At 47.3% G+C, this 18,381-nt stretch overlaps 1 protein-coding gene across 1 annotated transcript in view; it reads left to right on the top strand.

Moving 5' to 3' along the window:
• The window catches only part of LOC115389852 (multidrug resistance-associated protein 9-like), a 28,094-nt gene extending 11,227 nt beyond the window's left edge, over window positions 1-16,867 (top strand). Inside the window, exons 13-31 of the mRNA XM_030093423.1 lie at window positions 9,071-9,143; window positions 9,366-9,569; window positions 9,773-9,904; window positions 10,011-10,098; window positions 12,020-12,070; window positions 12,195-12,293; window positions 12,369-12,472; window positions 12,828-12,830; window positions 13,104-13,283; window positions 13,402-13,628; window positions 13,754-13,891; window positions 14,449-14,638; window positions 14,716-14,805; window positions 14,890-15,079; window positions 15,530-15,689; window positions 15,765-15,843; window positions 16,041-16,154; window positions 16,462-16,626; window positions 16,709-16,867. Coding sequence (XP_029949283.1) covers window positions 9,071-9,143; window positions 9,366-9,569; window positions 9,773-9,904; window positions 10,011-10,098; window positions 12,020-12,070; window positions 12,195-12,293; window positions 12,369-12,472; window positions 12,828-12,830; window positions 13,104-13,283; window positions 13,402-13,628; window positions 13,754-13,891; window positions 14,449-14,638; window positions 14,716-14,805; window positions 14,890-15,079; window positions 15,530-15,689; window positions 15,765-15,843; window positions 16,041-16,154; window positions 16,462-16,626; window positions 16,709-16,819 — 2,398 coding nt within the window. The 3' untranslated portion in view covers window positions 16,820-16,867. The remainder of the gene's footprint in view (window positions 1-9,070; window positions 9,144-9,365; window positions 9,570-9,772; window positions 9,905-10,010; window positions 10,099-12,019; window positions 12,071-12,194; window positions 12,294-12,368; window positions 12,473-12,827; window positions 12,831-13,103; window positions 13,284-13,401; window positions 13,629-13,753; window positions 13,892-14,448; window positions 14,639-14,715; window positions 14,806-14,889; window positions 15,080-15,529; window positions 15,690-15,764; window positions 15,844-16,040; window positions 16,155-16,461; window positions 16,627-16,708) is intronic.
• Window positions 16,868-18,381: the final 1,514 nt, after the last annotated feature.

Here is an 18,381-nt window from a genome sequence, read left to right as displayed (position 1 = left end):
AATAGAATAGAATAGATCTTTATTGTCACTGTTACAAGAACAATGAAAATCCGTTTGGTACTCTCTAGCAACCATTAAACGAAAATAGACGTATAACACAACCAATAAATATATATAAATAACAGCAAATCCTCATATCTCAATATATATAAACATAAACTCATAAGAGCAGCGTCCAGAGACGGAGACCACCTGGTTAGACCTGCTGTCCATGATCGTTTCATGTTAAACTGATACTGTCATCATTCGGGGGGGTGGGGGGGGGGGGGGGGGGGGGGTGGGGGGAGGCAGACATTTGACAGCTTGGGGTAAAAGCTGTTTTTGAGTCTGTTGGTCTGGCTCTTAGTGTCCTGTAGCGTCTGCCCGAGGGGAGGGGGGAGAAAAGAGAGTGTCCTGGGTGTGAGGGGTCTCTGGTGATTTCCCCTGGCCTTGCTCTGAAGTCTGCCAGTGTACACATCACTGAGGGGAGGTAGTTTAGACCCAGTCACCTGTTCTGCTGCTTTTACCACATGGTGCAGGTCCTTTCTGTCCTCCGCAGTGCAGCAGCTGAACCACACCGTGCAGCAGTAGGTCAGGAGGCTCTCAATGGTGGAGCGGTAGAAGTTTGTGAGCAGCTTCACGGGGAGATGTGCCTGGCGCAGCTTTCCTGAGGAAGTACAGTCTCTGTGGGCCTTCCCCACCTGGTGTGAGATGTGGGTGGACCACGTGAAGTCTTCTGAGATGTGGACCCCCAGGAACTTGAAGCTCTCCACTCTCTCTACTTCCTCCCCATCGATGTAGAGGACAGAGTGCTCAGTTCGCTTTGCTCTTCTAAAGTCCACTATCATCTCCTTGGTCTTTCCAGTGTTGAGGCTCAGGTTGTTGTGACGACACCATCGTCGTAGATGCTGGACTTCCTCCCTGTAGGCTGATTCATCGTTGTCTCTGATCAGTCCTATGATGGTGGTGTCGTCCTGCAAACTTAACGATGGTGTTGCTGGGGTGAGCAGGAGAGCAGTCCAGTGTGAACAAGGAGTAGAGAAGGGGCCTGAGGACACACCCCTGAGGAGTGCCGGTGTTCAGGATGAGAGTGGAGGAGATGTGGTTTCTGATCCTGACATTCTGGGGTCTGTTACTGAGGAAATCCAGTATCCAGGAACACAGTGAGGTGCCGAGCCCCAGGTTGCTCAACTTCATAACCAGTCTTGTGAGGAAGAACTGTATTGAAGGCGGAGCTGAAATCCAGACACAGCATTCTCACGTAGGTGTTACACCCTTCCAGGTGTGTGAGGGCTGTGTGGAGAGATGTGATGACGGCGTCTTCCGTTGACCTGTTTGCCCTGTATGCAAACTGATGTGGATCGAGGTCAGGAGGAATAGCAGCCTTAATATGGAAGATATGAGTCTTTCGAAGCATTGGTTATGATGGGGGTTGAAGGATAGTCATTCAGGCAGCTCACTGCGCTCTTCTTAGGCACAGGGCGATGGTAGCTGTTTTAAGGCAGGTGGGGACTGTAGACTGTAGCAGCGAGAGGTTAAAGATGGTGGTGAAAACCTCTGCCAGCTGTTTAGCACAGGACTTTAGCACTCTTCCTGGGATGCCGTCTGGACCCGTTGATTTCCTCACATTGACTCTGCTCAGGGTGTCTCTGACCTGATGTTGCTGCAGCTGGATAGGGGTGTCGGTCCTCTCGGGCAGCGCAGCCAAGGTGGGGGCCTGTCCATTGTGTTGGTCAAAACAGGCAAAGAACCGGTTTCAGAGTGTCTGGTAGAGTGCTGTCTGTGCAAACTGATGTTGTTCTGACCATCCTTCTAGCCTGTGAGTCTCTTGACCCCTTGCCACATGTTCCGGGTGTGTTTTTGTCAAAGTGCTTCTCAATGCGCTGTTTGTATTTGCGCTTGGCCGTTTTGATGCCTTTCTGCAGGGATCGCCGTGCCTCTTATAAGCCTGCTGATCTCCTGACTTAAAGGCGGTCCCCCGTGCTCTCAGCAGAGCGCGCATCTCACTGTTAAACCATGGTTTTTGGTTTGGAGACACTTTAACAGTCCTTGTTGTGTGACACTCTCGGAGCAGAAGTTGATGTAGGAGAGCACAGCAGATGGTGTGACTCTCCAGGTCTGCCCCTTCTGCAAATATCCCCCAGTCTTTGGTCTCAAAACAGTCCTGCAGGGCTGAGGTGGCTTCTTCAGTCCATACACCAACTGTTTTTGTTGACAATTTCTGACTGCAGATCTTAGGTCTAAGCAGGGATCAGGGACAGAGAGAGATGGTCTGAGAGTCCCAGATGTGGCAGGGGGGACGCTTTGTAGGCACCAGGAATGTTTTGTGTAGACCTGGTCCAGAATGTTGCTTTCCCTTGTTGGAAAGTTCACATTCTTAGAGAATCTTGGCAACACTGACTTCAGATTGGCATGATTAAAGTCACCTGCTGCAATCATAACACAGTCAGGCGTGCGCCGATAGCTGCTGGTTTATGGAACGTTGTAGCGTATCCATAGCAACCTAGCATTAGCTGCGGCGGCACATAAACTGCTGCTATGGTGATGGATGTTATTTCTCGTGGTGAGTACAGAGGTCCGCATTGTACTATCAGTACTCTATGTCCGGACAGCAGTGAATGTCCTTAATCATGGAGTTGGTGCACCAGTTATTGTTCACATAGACACACAGTCCTCCGCTGCGTATCTACCGGACGCCATTGTTCTGTCCGCTCGGAAGTTAGCGTAGCTGCTAGCTCGATCGCGGCTTCCGGGATGAGAGAGTCCAGCCAAGTCTCTGTTATTACCATCACACAGAAAATCCAAACAGTGTGAGGTAATCCGCAATCGTAGTTCGTCCATTTTGTTGGTTGAGCGAGAAAAAGACCGGAATGGGGCGGTTTGTGAGGGTTTAGCATTTAGCCTAGCCCTTAGCCCGGCTCTCTTCCCTCTCTTTGCTTGCTGATGCCTCCGTCGCCTGCGCCACTTCAGCAGGAGGATGGTGTGAGCAGAGTCCTCAGTCAACCGGATCTCTGGTGGAAGGAAGTCCCAGCTGCTGTTTGTAAACAAGCAGCGGTTTACGTTGTCCTTAACCATGATCAGCTCTGCTCTGCTGTACTGTACATGAGCGACAGTGAGTCCGTAGTGAAAAGAAAGTTGAGAACAAACAATAAAGCACAGAAGTTGCTGGAATGTGGAGAGCACCGGGCCGCTGCATTCACACGCGCCGCCATCATGCCGGCGGAGAGGATCATTGCGACCTGAGAGAAGACATCCGCCAGCTGTCGAATGAGCTCAGGAAGAAGGACATCCTGCTGGAGAAGGCTTGGACATTGACGATCGACCAATCTATGGTGATATCGTCATTAATGGCCGTTACCGCCTCAGCACCCTGTCCTCCTTCCTGCTCCACACCGGAGCACCGTTCTTGGCGCAGAGGGGGTAGTGCGAGGCCACAAGCCTCGGGCCCACCGTGGCTTCCCCTCACTACCCGTCTCCAACCGCTGCTTCGCCCTGACGCAGCACGATGGCCAGTGACACGGCGGATGATGAAGGCCCGCAGTCTGCTGCAGGCTGCTACCGCACCCTCCGGTGGATCCACGGCCCGCCGCCAGGATCTTATCAACCGGAAACCACACCACCCGATAGCCGCTTACAGTCCTCCATCCTGCTGGGTTCCCAGCCTCGCGCTCTGCCGTGGCCCCGGAGATGGAGCTGTGTCCCAACCGATCCGTGAGACACAGCAATCATCCAGGGCTTCGACCTCCGCGGCGCCGGAGGCTGATTATGGAGGCAGTGAGGGGCATTCCGGGAGCCACTGCCACCCCCGGGAGACCCAGGAAACGCTGCCCCAGCGACGTAGGCTGCTGCCAGCGACGAGGCTGCTGCCAGCGGCACCGCTACGCCAGCAGAGCGCTCCCTGGCCCAGGACAGCCACCGTCGCCGCCCCGCCCGCCTCTCTTCCCCCCGACATCACTCATCATCGGCGCCAGCATCACTGCGGAATATTCGCTTCTTTAACGCCATCACATGGTGTTTTCCCGGCGCCACCGTCCCCACCATCCTGGAAAAACTCCCAGAGCTCCTCCGGTCCGCCCCCCTCCTCCGTTCGCCAGGTGATTGTTCACATCGGGTCCAACAACACGACGCGGCGACACTCCGAGCTCACCAGAAAGCATTTTTAAAGAGCTTTTCAGCCCGCTACAAAGTTCTGGAAATATGATCTCCCTCAGCGGCCCCTGCCAACGCTCTTCCGGGGTGCTGAGCGCTTCTCCAGGCTCCTCAGCTTGAACACCTGGCTTCAACCATCCTGCTCAGCTCACCACCTTCACTTCATCGACAACTTCAACCTCTGCTGGAACCGCCCTGCTCTGTACCGTCACGATGGATACATCCCAGCAGGCTGGAAACTCCGTCCTGTCAGGTACATCCAGCAGTCCAACGACATCTCCAGCTGTCAGTCCAGCTGACTGACGAACAGTAAGCCCTGCCCACTCTTCACACACCCCTTCTCTCTGTTATCTCCAGCAGACAGCACGTTCACAAGAGCAGAGGAGTTAATCTTAAAACCTAATCAAAATTAAAACTAACCTGCAGTAGAACAAAAACCCACAATAGTCAAATGTGGACTGTTAAATATTCGATCTGTCTCTCCAAATCCTGCTTATTGGTGACCTAATAACGGATCATAATTGAGATATATTAAACCTCACTGACACCTGGCCAAGGAAGGATGAATATCTCAGTTTAAATGAAGCAACCCCAAACACACATGTCAACTATCATATTCCCGAGAATCTGGCCGAGGCGGTGGAGCAGTGTCCATCTATAACTCTAAACTTCTAATCAGTCCTGGAACTAAAATTAAGCATAAAACCTTTGAAAGTCTCACTCTGAATCTCACTAACTCCAGCTGGAAAACACAGAAGCCAGTCCTGCTGGCTGTAGTGTATCGCCCCCCTGCTCCAGACTCTGAATGTTCAGACTTTCTCTCCAGTTTAGTCTAAGCTCAGATCAAATCATTGTAGTTTAGACTTTAATATTCATGTAGATGTTGACACTGGCAGCCTTAACACTGCTTTCAGTTCACTACTTGATACAGTTTGTTTTTCTCAGAAGGTGAATAAATACTCACCACTTTAATCACCCTCCACCTTGTTCTCACCTATGGTATTAGCACTGACCAAAACAGTTTTTCCCCACAACCCTGTACTGTCTGATCACTTCCTGTTATCATTTGAGTTTACATTAGCTGGTTTTAAAGTACCTGGGAAAAAACTTAAATTAGAAGATGTCTGTCAGAGGATAATGTGACCAAATTCAAGGAAATGATCCCTTCAATATTAACTTCACTCCATCTGTTGGCCCAGTGGACAGCAGTATTAGCATTAGCATTAGCAGCAGTATCAGCCCCACTCAGGGTGATTTAGTGTAGATGAAGCGGCAGCTTCACTCTGCTCCACACTGGACTCAGCTGCTCCCTGAAGTTAATCACATTAACCCACAGGAGAATAGCTCCATGGTACAACAAACAACTGCAAACATTAAAAAGATCAGCTGGAAAACTAGAGAGGAAATGGCATCTAACCCAACTAGAAGTATTTCGTACTGCCTGGCAAGATAGTCTGTTAACTTATAAACAAACTTTACGTAAAACTGGAACTGCCTACTATTCATCCTGAATAGAAGAAAACCAGAACAGCCCCAGGTTCCTCTTTAATACCAGAGCCAGGCTGACAGGAAGTCACAGCTCTGTTGAGACTCAGATCCCCTCAGCCTGAAGCAGCAATGATTTATAAACTTCTTTAATGACAAAATCATAACTATTAGAGATCAAATTGAAAGCACTCTCCCCCAAAGGGTCCCAGACCAACCAACCACATCCTCAGACCTGTCAGTAGAACCTGACTCACAGCTACTGAGCTTCCATCCTACTGAACTCGAGTTCCTCATCTAAACCTAAACTTATATATTAGGTCCAATCCCAACAAGACTGTTTAAAGACATTTCCCCCTGATCAGTACATCAATATTAGATCAGATCAACTATCTTTAGTGACAGGCTATGTTCCACAGGCCTTTAAGGTTCTGTTATCAAACCTCTCCTCTAAAGCCACCCTTGATCCAGGTGTTCTAACAAGTACAGACCAATATCCAACCTTCCCTTGTTTCTAAAATCTAGAGAAAGCTGTTGCGAGTCAGCTTGTGACCATTTATATAACGATGACCTATTTGAGTCTTTCAATCAGGTTTTCAGAAGCTTCATCACAGTACAGAGACAGCTCTGGTAAAAGTCACTAATGATCTTCTCACAGCCTCAGGTAGAGGACTGGTCTCTGTTCTGGTCCTATTAGATCTCAGTGCTGCATTCGACACTGTTGATCATGATATTCTACTACAGTGACTAGAATATGCTATTGGGATTAAAGGTTCAGCATTAAACTGGTTTCAATCATATTTAACAGACAGGTTCCACTTTGTTCATGTACTGATGACTCTTCAGCCCGGATCAAAGGAGTCCCACAGGGTTCTGTTTTAGGACCTATACTCTTCACATTATACATGCTTCCTGAAGGGAACATCATCAGGAAACACTCCATTAACTTCCACTGTTATGCAGATGATCCACAGATCTACCTATCCCCTGAACCAGATGACACCGATCAACTTGTCAAACTAGAAGTTGTCTTAACGACATAAAAACCTGGACGAGTCTGAATTTTTCTCCTGCTAAATTCAGATAAAACAGAATTCATTTTATTTGGCCCAAACCACCTGAGAGAAAATTATCTAATCAAATACTGACCCTAGATGGTGTTGCTTTAACTCCAGTAACACTGTGAGGAACCTGGAGTGACCTTTGACCTTTAACTCCCACATTAACAGGTCTGCAGGACCTCCCTCTTCACCTGGTAATATTTCTAAAATCAGGAACATGCTGACTCAAAGCCATGCTGAGAAATGAATCCATCATTTGTTCCTCCAGAGTAGACTACTGGAACTCCTTGTTATCAGGAACCAATAACTGCCTAAAAAGTCTCCAACTGGTTCAAAACGCTGCAGCAAGAGTTCTCACAAGAACCAGTAGGAGAGATCATACCACCCCAACATCAGCTTCCCTTCACTGCTTCCTGTTAAATCTAGAATAGAATTTAAAATCCTCCTGTTAACCTATAAAGCCCTGAACAACCAGGAACCATCATATCTTAAACAGCTGTTAGTCTAGACTGTCCCAGGAGAACGCTTCGTTCTCAGAGTACTGGTCTGCTGGAGGTTCTAGTCTCTAACAGTAGAACAGGAGGTGGAGCCTTTAGCTATCAGGGTCCTGTTAGTGGAACCAGCTCCCAGTGTCTGTAAGGGAGACTGACTCAGTCTCTGCTTTAAGATGAGGCTTAAGACCTTTCTATTCAATAAAGTTTACAGCTAGGGGTCACGTCCTCTCTCTCTCTCTCTCTCTCTCTCTCTCAACTATTATGTAACTGTTCTGTAAGGTGATGTCGGGAAAATGAGTCGTGGATTTATTGTATAAATCTGTGAACCTGTGTCCTCTTCAATGGAAATAAAATTATCTCTCTCTCTCTCAATCAATTTTTTTTCAATCATTTTTTTTTTTTTTTGTATAGCCCAGTATCACAACAACAGTTGCCTCAGAGGGCTTCAAGATGTTACATTGGTCTCTCTTTCCACTGTGGGAGACCAAAAAGTCAGAACACCAGAACCCTGGACAAAGAGGCTGTCTCTGAGGTGGACTAGAGCCGTGCTTGAGGGATCGGAGACAGAACATCAATCAGCTGATCCATTGAGACAGCCTGGATTCAATGGGTGAATTCTAACTGAGCATCAACAAACAGCTGCTCCACTGATAATGGAGGAACCCGGACCCAGTGGGTGGAAGGTTTACTGAACCCCGGGTTCTACCATGTGGAACCCGGCTCCCAGCTCTGCTCCTTCTCTCGTTTCAATGTAATTTCATTGTACTACTGTAATTTCATTGTATTGCTACATGCCATTGATGATTGTTCCTCTTGTAGCCTCTGTACCCTGTGTTTATATATGAACTGTATGTAGATACAAGAACCTGTCTGTCCTATCTCCTTCTCTTTCTGTCCCCTCACCCCAACCGGAATAGCAGAAAGCCTCCTCTTCTGAGCCTGGTTCTGCAGGGTTCTCCTCCTCTGAGCCTGGTTCTGCAAAGGTTTCTTCCTGTTAAAAAGGAGTTTTTCCTTTCCACAGTCCCTTATGCTTGCTCATGTGGATCTGTTGGGTTTCTCTGCAAGTGTCTAGAAACAACCATGTTGTAATTGGCACTTCATAAATAAAGCTGAATTGAATTGAATTGAATTGATGTCCACACATGTGGATGGCAGGTCCTGGGAATGCAGACTAACATTAACATCAGTCTGAAAAACAAATGAGGCAACAGACCCGTGAGGCTCTGGTTTGACTGGAACTATACTGTAACAGAAAGTTTATCAGTAGAAATGTTCACTCATCCAGGTGAAGCGTCAGTCTGCTGTTTGTATCAGCATAAGTTTAGTCCACTTTGTGTTATTCCCACAAAAGGCAATTCATCTGTATCTTCCCAGAGAATATTCCCATCCATGCATGCACTCAGGTCATACGATGATAAATAATCAATAATTGAATCATCAGTGTGTCAGTGAAATGATTTAAGCATGGGACAGAGGGAGATGTCAGAACAGAAAGATAAAACCAGATAAGATGAAGATAAAGCACATAAGTTTTTAAAAAAGCAGCATTAACAGAGTAATTCAACTAAAAATAGATAAGGAATAATAATGTCCTCTAAATAAAGCCATTTGATTTAAAATGGGCGTGGGCTGAGTGAAGGAGCTCACTGGCAGAGGGAACAAAAGGCTTTACAGGAAAATAATAAAGGATATTTTCTTGCACTCAACCAAAGGGAGATAATTTAGATTTGTTGGTGATGGATGTACACCAACCAACCACATCCTCAGATCTGTCAGTAGAACCTGACTCAGAACTACTTAGCTGTAGTTCACTGGTCTGTCTCTCTCCAGGTCAAAGTTTGTGCCCCCTACCTCAAAAGAGCACTTGTTTTATAACTAATGCACTTGACTGTTCCTCCACAGGTACGACAGAGTCATTCAAGTCTGCAGCCTTACAGCGGACCTGAGCATCCTGCCACATGGGGATCAGACCGAGGTACGCTCCCTTCACTGCTGCTCCACTGCACTCAGACCCAGTCAGTCTCTATTGGGATTTCCCGCTGACTCCGGATGGGTTTTTGAACCTGAATGGTTCCCAGCCTGTTGGCCTCTTGGATGGCTCCAGCAGTGATGAGGTTCAGTCGCTGCTATTTGGCCTGAGGAGGTCTGACTGGATGTGTCGGTAAAAACTGTGAGTGGTCATATGTGCTGTGTGCAGATTGGAGAGAGGGGCCTGAATCTGTCCGGGGGCCAGAAGCAGAGGGTCAGCCTGGCCAGAGCTGTGTACTCCAACAAGGACATTTTTCTTCTGGACGATCCTCTGTCTGCTGTGGACGCCCACGTCGGAAAACACATCTTTGAAGAGTGTATCAAGAAAGAGCTTCAGGGAAAATCCATCATTCTGGTTACACACCAGCTCCAGGTAGGAAAAGACCATTTGGTTTAGTTCAATTTAAGTCGTTTAAGTTGAAACCTTGTGTCTAAGTCTCCAGTAAGACATTCTAGTGAAGTGTGAGGACATGTTCTCTGGCTCAGGAGGTGTAGTGCTGTAATGTGCTGCGATGTGTGCTGCACATGTAGAGTCTGACTCAGATGCTGACAGGGTTTCTTTCATTTGTGTTCTAGTATTTGGAGTTCTGTGACAACGTCCTGGTTCTGGAGGACGGGCAGATCCTGGAGGCTGGAAAGCACCAGAACCTGATGAACCTCAACGGGCGCTATGCTCAGCTCATCAGGAACTACCAGATGGAGTCTGAGGTGGGAATGTGCTGAATCCTGCAGAAACACACTGTTTTCCTGTCCTTTATGGCTCCTCCTCACCCGTTCATGATAACTCTCTTTAAAGTGTGTCTCTTCTTGCCAGACTGAGGTTGAAGAGAAGCTTTCACCACAAGACATCCAGGCCAACGAGGAGCTGCGACACCGTGCAGACAGTGGAAAAGTCAACCTTGGTAAGAGGTAGTTTCTCACATCACAGCATCGTGCAAACAACCTGTGATCTGCTCACACTCCAGTGATGCTATATGCTACATGCTAAAGTGTTTCAGGGCTCACACTCCAGTGATGCTACATGCTACTCCAGTAATGCTACATGCTAAAAATGATTAACGTGTGACTGATTCACTCATGAACAGCTGGGTTCCTCAGTTTACAGTCTACAGGTGTAGATAGACGCTACACACTGCTCTATGTGTGCTGTTGACTGTGAAGCTGTTGGAGGTGACGTAGCGTCGTGCAGAGGCTGATGGTGTCAACACAGAGCCTTTGCTTATCATTTGTGCATGGAGGGTCAATTAGTCTTTACGGCATTTTATATGCATCAGTACTTGGTATCAGGAAGTAGCTGAAGTTTACTACTTATACTTGTTCTATAAAAAAAGTGTTTTTTGTACAAATCAGAAAGTTTGGGAATAATTGTGAGACATTCAAGGCATTTTTGGGGGTTTGCTTAGACATACTTATTGCTTTAGGGAATAAAAGCTGTCATGACTTCTGTGTTCTGCATAATCTGTGGGCTCCAACAGATCTGCTTAAGTTTTATGAAACTGAATGTTTCCATACTGAATCCTGACTGAGAGACAAGCGTCTTCAGCCCAATGAACCCATGAGTATCTTCATTCGGGTGAAACATGATGTCTGTATTGCTCAGAAAGGCAAGTTGGAAACAGGACAATGATTATCTATGTACAGTTCAGCTGTCTCTCCCTTTATGGAAGCAGGAAGCATCTGATCATTAAATGTTGTGTAACAGCCTGTCAGATAACACACACTCTGCTCTGGTTTGACAGTTTGACAAACAGATGATGAGAACTTTGCCCCAGTTTAAGACGAAAGTTTGTTTTCATAATCTGAATTATGTTGTTGCAACTGACAGGAGACAGGAGGTATGTCCTGTAGGGGGAGACACCTCAGTGATCGATAACAAAGCCCAGAAGGAGGTCACAAGAGGTCACAAGAGGACTCTGGACGTTTTATATGAACATAAAAAAGAGCCTGTTGGTAAGGTGTGTAACAGGCTGTCAGACTGACAGACACAAAGCACCACTGTCACTTCCCTGGAGGAGGTTAGTAATGATAAGAAGGACACCACCTGATTCTCTTGAATACACTGATCCCTGGTCAGCAAGACAGAGGCCAGCCCAAGTGAGGAAGTCGAGACCACCTGCAGAACTTCCCATGACCCATGGCTCCACCTGGTCCTCTTGTGGCTCCTCGAGGACCTCATATGGCTCCACTGGGGCCTCCAGTCACCGTGGCTCCACCGCGACCTCCCGTGGTTTGTCTGGGACCTCCCGTCAAGAAGGCTCCACTGGGACCTCCCGTAACTCCACCAGGGATAGACACAGCTCCACCAGGACCTCCCATGGCTCCATTGACACCTCCCATGCCTTCACTTGGACCTCCCGTCACCGTGGCTCCTCTGGGGCCTCCCATGGCTAAACCGGGCCTGACATGGCTCCACCGGGATGTCCCATAGCTCCTCTTGGGCCTGAAATGACTCCATAGGGGCCTGACAGAGACTCAAAAGACATGACCCCTTTAAAGGTCAAAACAAAGAGAAGTAACATGGAAACAAGCATTTTCCATCTTGGTCAAAGTAGCATGAATGACCTGAAGGCCAGGTCTGGGTATGACTGAGTGGCTGTAGGTAGGTGTGGGTATCTGTGTGTCACAGTGGTTGAAGTAAACAGCTTTTTGTCCCAACTTACTGCTGATCCTGCTCCTGCCATCACTTGTGCAGATTTTTTTCCAATCCTGATGGCAGAATCCTAAATCCTTCTTAATGTCAGCACCGTTGCCTCCAGGCACCCTCCTCTATGCCCCCTGAAACGGAGCAAGACTCAAAAGAGTAATGGCTGTGCTTTGTTTCAGGATTTGACATGACAGATGAAGAGGATGATGGAACCACAGCTGACAGACAATGTAAGTATTTCTATTTGGTGGTTGTTGTTTGGGTGGCCTAGTCTTCAGAGAAGCCACTTAATTTGGTCTGTTCTGCAATAAACTGGTGAAATTTGAACTGTGGCTGTTTTTGTGTGAACTGAAGCTACAGATCAGTCCAAGGATCAGCTGGTCAGAGAAGAGGTATCTACAGAACATTCAGTTCCACTGAAGGTCTACCACCGCTACATCCAGGCTGCTGGAGGTCTGATATACTCTTTACACTGAGTACTGCTACACACCTCAGATATGGAGCTTATATATGGATGTTTTCCCTCAGGCTACTTCATAACATTCCTGGTCATCCTGAACATTGTCCTGATGATTGGATCCACAATGTTCAGCAGCTGGTGGCTCAGCTTCTGGCTGGAAGCGGGCAATGGGGTGAGAGTCATACATCCACATGGATTTGTAGAGTCCATCGTTATGTTCCTCCACAGTGAGGACAGGGACAGTCTGGTTGAAACCAGCACTCACACTGCAGTGACCTCTGCAGGGGCTTCTGGGTGAAGGTTGGACATGTCGTGACTGGCGGTTGCTCAACTATTTCAGCTGCTGTTGGGAGGTTTAGACTCCATCCAAACTCGCAGTATGGTTAAATGCTGTGGCTCTGTTTACACTTGTCTTGTTCAGTCTGGCCAAAATGAACCTACAGTTAACGAGTTAGTGATCACAGACAGTTGATGACTTTTGGTTGCATCAAACTCAGCAGTCCATTGTTGTGGAAAAGATGTTGCAGAATGTACCCTGAAACAACTGTGCATCATCTGGGATCAATATTCAGTTGAAAACATGAAGCTGATTTAGTTTTGTAAAGACACATGGCTCTGATCTGCTGCTTCACTCAACTGAAGGGCATTGTAGGACTTGTCTCATTAATAATGGGCTCTGTATTAAGACGATCTCCGTTAAGACAATCTTTGTCTTCATAATGATCCTTGCTGTGGGTTTATCCGCTCTCCCTGGTCCATCTCCACTAACATCCCTTATCTGTTCACTCATCCTTCTTTGCCAGACACTCACTAACTCCACAGACAAGGGAAGCATCTCAGATAACCCGGACCTGCACTTCTACCAGATAGTGTACGGATCAGTGGTGTTAGGCACAATGGCTCTAAGTGTCGTCAAATGCTTCCTCTTCACTTCTGTCACCTTGAGAGCGTCCTGCAAACTCCACGACACCGTGTTCAAGAAGGTACTGTCAAACATCTCAACAGCTTCAGATCAGAGGATGTAAAGCTGTGGCTGTTCCAGGTGAAGTGATGTGTTGGTTCACAGGAATCACCAGACGACGTTTCCCTTTCTCCTCTCAGATTATGGCCTGTCCCATGAGCTTCTTCGACACAACACCGACAGGACGCATTCTGAACCGATTCTCCAAAGACCAGGAGGAGGTGGACACCGTGCTGCCCATGAACATGGACCCGTTCCTGCAGTACACCTGGCTGATCACCTTCGTCATCGTCACCATCTCAGCCGTCTTCCCTCTCATGCTCATAGCTGTGCTTGTGATGGCCATTTTGTTTGCCCTGATGCTCTTGTGAGTTTACTTCTGAGGGCTGGACTCACACTATTGACTGTGTGAGAAAGGCGCAGCTCGAAAGATTTAAACTTTTCATTTGGATTCGGACAAGACAGTTTTCTGAATAATCTTCTTTTGTCCAGTGTCTTCCAGAGGAGCATCCGAATGATGAAGAAGATGGAGAACGTCAGTCGATCTCCTTGCATCTCTCTGACCATCTCAACCGTGCAGGGTCTGAGCACCATCCACGCCTACAACATCAGAGAGAGCCACATTAAACAGTAACGTATCCCATTTAGAGACTGAATAACAGTGTTCTTGATTCCTCTGCAGTACACAAACTTTCTGCTGCTTGATGTTGGGGTAGAGGCCACAACGCACTCAGCTGCTCTTTGTAGGCAAACGCTGGATGCACAGGCCAGAGCGGGTTCTAAACTTCCTCAGAGGGATCCAGAGCACATAGATGGAGTGTTTATGTGAATAAAAATGACATGTGAAAGCTATGATAGCAGAGATTCTACTCTTGAACAGCCAAAACCATGAATGTGTGAGGATGATAGAACTTAAAGCTGCGATGGCTTTGTTGATGTCCATCCAGAACGTTGAAGGTCAGCTCGCACAGGGAGGAGGTTTGGGAAAAGGGCTACGCTGACTGAAGCCTCAAAGCCAGAGTCGAGCTGCTCCTTTAAGACGGAGTCCGACTGAAGATCTATCAGCTCTGACTGACGTTTCAGTGTTTCAGGACAGGACACCAGCCTGCCACAGTGACTGAGCCTGCTGAACAACACTGGCCCGGAACCTCTTTCTCTACTCTGATCGGTTTTTCATCCATCTGCAGGTTCAGATTACTGAATGATATCAACTCCAATCACTTCTTGCTGTTTCTATGTGGCACTCGCTGCCTTTCCTTCTGGCTGGACTTCATGGCTGCCACCATGACCGGCTGTGTGGCCCTCGCTGTGGTGCTCACCTCAAATGAAGTCATTAATGCGTCTTTGAAAGGCCTGGCGCTGTCGTACACCATTCAGGTACGTTTGGCGAGAAAAGACATGAATCTGGACGGCCTTTGTGCGGCGTGCGTTCATGGGATCTGTGTGCCCATCAGCTGACGGGAATCCTGCAGTTTGTGGTGAGGCTGGCCACAGAGGTGGAGGCTCGATTCAACTCGGTGGAGCGGCTGCAGGAGTACGTCACGGTGAGAAGTCTCTCACTAGCAGTCGGTCTCATGACGGGAAAGCTTTCACTGTTCCTACTCACGACTCGAGCTTGTGGTGTGCAGGATTGTAAATCAGAGGCTCCGAGGTTCATCAAGGAGTCCCACCCTCCAGACGAGTGGCCTCAGAGCGGAGCCATCACCTTCAAGGGCTACAAGATGAGGTACAGAGAGAACACCCCCATCGTTCTCAACGGGCTGAACTTCCACATCCGAGCCGGAGAGAAGCTGGGCATTGTGGGAAGGACAGGCTCTGGTGAGACCCTGAATACACCCACATCTCATTCTGCTGTACAGTGATGAAAATGAGTGATGAAGATGCTTTATCTTGTTCCCAGTCCCATTCCAGATGTTTCCTGAAAGTTTCAACACAATCTGTCCATAACGTTTTGAGTGATGTTGCTAACAGAGAGACCCTCCTGAAAACTGACCCTCCAGTAACTAGCCCACAGTCCATGTCACCAGTCTGGTTGAGGAGTCTCAGATCAGATTGTCCTGTTTACATGAAGACTGAATAAAGTGATCAGACTGATCAGAATATTATCCCGTATCTGTGGATCAACTCCATGATGCTTTGTGACTTGATACCATGAACTATTGAGGTTGAGTTCAGAGTCCGATCAGGAACAGAGCTCAGTCCAGTTGGACGGACCGGCTCATTCCAGGTGTGTTTGCTGATGGTAACAGCAGCTCTGCGTGTCTGCAGGTAAATCCTCTTTAGGTGTGGCGCTGTTCAGACTGGTGGAGCCGGCTGAAGGGACCATCGAGATAGACGGCGTGGACATCAATGCTCTCGGTCTCCATGACCTCCGTAGCAAAGTGTCCATCATCCCTCAGGACCCCGTACTTTTTATTGGTACAGTCAGGTACTCAGAACGCCCACAGAGCCCCTCCTTCAGCACCGAGCGAGGGTCACTGAGGAACCAGCTGTGTGTCTGCAGGTACAACCTGGACCCCTTTGATAAGTACACCGACGAGGAGGTCTGGTCTGCGCTGGAGAAGACATACATGAAGTCCTCGGTACGAACAGAGCCAGAGAGACTCATCTGTCTGCAGCAGGACTGGCTGATCAATAACGAACAAAGAGCTGTTCGCCAGGCTGCAACTGCAACTTACAGCGACTTTTCTTTCCCCAGTTTAGCCCATTTCAGATGGTGGGACAGCTTGTGTGATTCAGCAGGAGTAAAACTTCTTCTGTGGGGTTTTTTCCCTTCTAGATTCTCAAACTGGAGGAGAAGCTCCAGGCGCCAGTGATGGAGAACGGAGAGAACTTCTCTGTGGGCGAGAGACAGCTGATCTGTATGGCCCGAGCTTTGCTGCGCAACTCCAAGGTGTGTGTGCATGTGGAGTGTGTCCCACGCTCTCGGACCTCCAGCTGATGAAGTCCTGGTGAAGCTGCTGCTTCCAAGAGGGTTTTGTCGTTTCTTCTCTATTTAAGCTCATTTAAAAACACGTGTTACTTGTTAGTACTTGCCAATACGAGCATTCAAGTGCGGTATCGGGGCCACTGCCGATACTGGTATCGGTATCGGTGCAACACTACTTGTAATCTAACTCAGTTACTTTTAAAATGAAGCTAAGTTCCTGTCAGGACCTTCATGGGTTCCGTCCCCCCCCGTTCTCCCTGCCGTCTGACAGATCATCCTTCTGGACGAAGCCACGGCGTCCATCGACGCAGAGACAGACTCTCTGATCCAGAACACCATCAAGGAGGCCTTTCACGACTGCACCATGCTGACCATCGCACACCGCATCAACACCGTGACGAACAGCGATCGCATCCTGGTCATGGACAACGGACAGGTGACGCCGACGCTCACTCCAGACATGCTCTGACGTCCATGGCGACGGCGTTTTCAGACTCACAGTGTTTTGTGTCGTCCAGGTGGGAGAGCTGGACCCTCCGGAGGTGCTGAAACAGAGACCGGACTCGCTGTTCTCCTCTCTGCTGACTGCTGCCAACACCGTGAGGACGGGCGCCTCGGCAGAGCCCTGATCCTCCAGCCTCACCGCCACAGGACGGCTCCTCGCCCACAACACTCATTTTCAATCCCACTTTCACCACCAGAGCGTCTGTTTGTGTCGTGTTGAAACGGAAGCGCAACAGATTCAATGGACCTTTTCACATTTTGGTTTTGTGCTGATATTTATTCTCCACTGAACTGTGAAAAAAAAAAGGTAATTTTGAACTTATTTATTGTCTTTATTTGTATCATGATTCTTTGGTTTTTGACTGTTTTTAAATACTTTCATTCATTAGGAACTGCAGTCCTCCTCTTGTCACTGGACAGCAGACACACAGCAGTGTTTCCCTTCTGGTATTGATTTGTGAAATGTGACTTTGAATACATGATGTCTGATTGAAAGCTCTCTCGTGCTAAGTGGTTTTTGGTCAAGTGTGTGTATCTGGATCAGGTCACACACACAGTACAACAAACACACACAGGAACTAACATTTCACACAATTTCAACAATGAAAAACAAAATGTTTTCCCTGTGCTCTGCACCTTATCGCCCACAGAGCATTTCAGACACTTGTTTAGTTCTAAGAACTTATTTTACAGCTTTCTGAAAAATTTAACAAATAAATTTTTACTTTCTGCCATTAAATCCCCTGACAGAAAGCGCGGTCTGGGGTTTGCTGTTGAACAGACAGCTAGAGGAGCAGGTTCTAGCTACAGTCGGCACAGTGGTGTAGTGGAGAGCAGTCACCTTTGAGTTGACAGTTGTGGTATGATACATGTATGGAACTGACCTGCAGATCTGTGCTGCCACCTGGTGGACACACCTGTTAATGGCACAATGACATTTTTTTCAAACTGCAGGTGAGAAACAGGCTCTTCAGTAATCAGCAGGGTCTTGCAGGCTCTGCTTGGAATGGCAGGTTGAACCCATATATAATATATATATATATATATATATATATATATATATATATATATATATATATATATATATATATATATATATATCTTAGGGCTGTCAAATGATTAAAATTTTTAATCAGATTAATCACAGCTTACAAATTAATTAATCATGATTAATCACAAATAATTGCAATGTCCAACTATGTCTGAAATATACCCTTTTTTCCTGTATTGCATTAACAAAAAAACGACAGGACATGATTATATATATATATTTAACACATGATGTGTTTTATATTTAAGGCTCCAAATAAAATAAATATTCAATAAACTAAAACATGCACACCATAACATAATTTGTGTGTGTGTGTGTGCAGTGCTCCCTCTGCAGTCCCTCTAAAGTTGGCTTTTGGTAGGAGTTACATTTTTAGGTCTGTAACAAATGTAGTACCACAAGAAAAGTAAAACTAAGAGATACCACACTTTTTTCTTGACAATTAAACAGGGCATTCTTAGCCAGTGTTCCTTTTTGTGGGGAAAACAGAAAACTGCTTCAACATTTTTTTAATCAATCAAGTAGAATCCATGGGGCCAGCCGGCTTATCTCCCTCCATACTGCTTTCTTCTTCTGTTTTGATAAATGAACTGACGCCAGGCCTCCTTTGCCTCCTGTCTGCTGCCCGTCCAGCTT

The sequence above is a fragment of the Salarias fasciatus genome, chromosome 1 (genome assembly GCF_902148845.1).
Source record: "Salarias fasciatus chromosome 1, fSalaFa1.1, whole genome shotgun sequence".
NCBI lineage: Eukaryota > Metazoa > Chordata > Actinopteri > Blenniiformes > Blenniidae > Salarias > Salarias fasciatus.
Note: the sequence above shows the minus strand (reverse complement) of the source record. Positions and strands in the feature narration are given on the sequence as shown.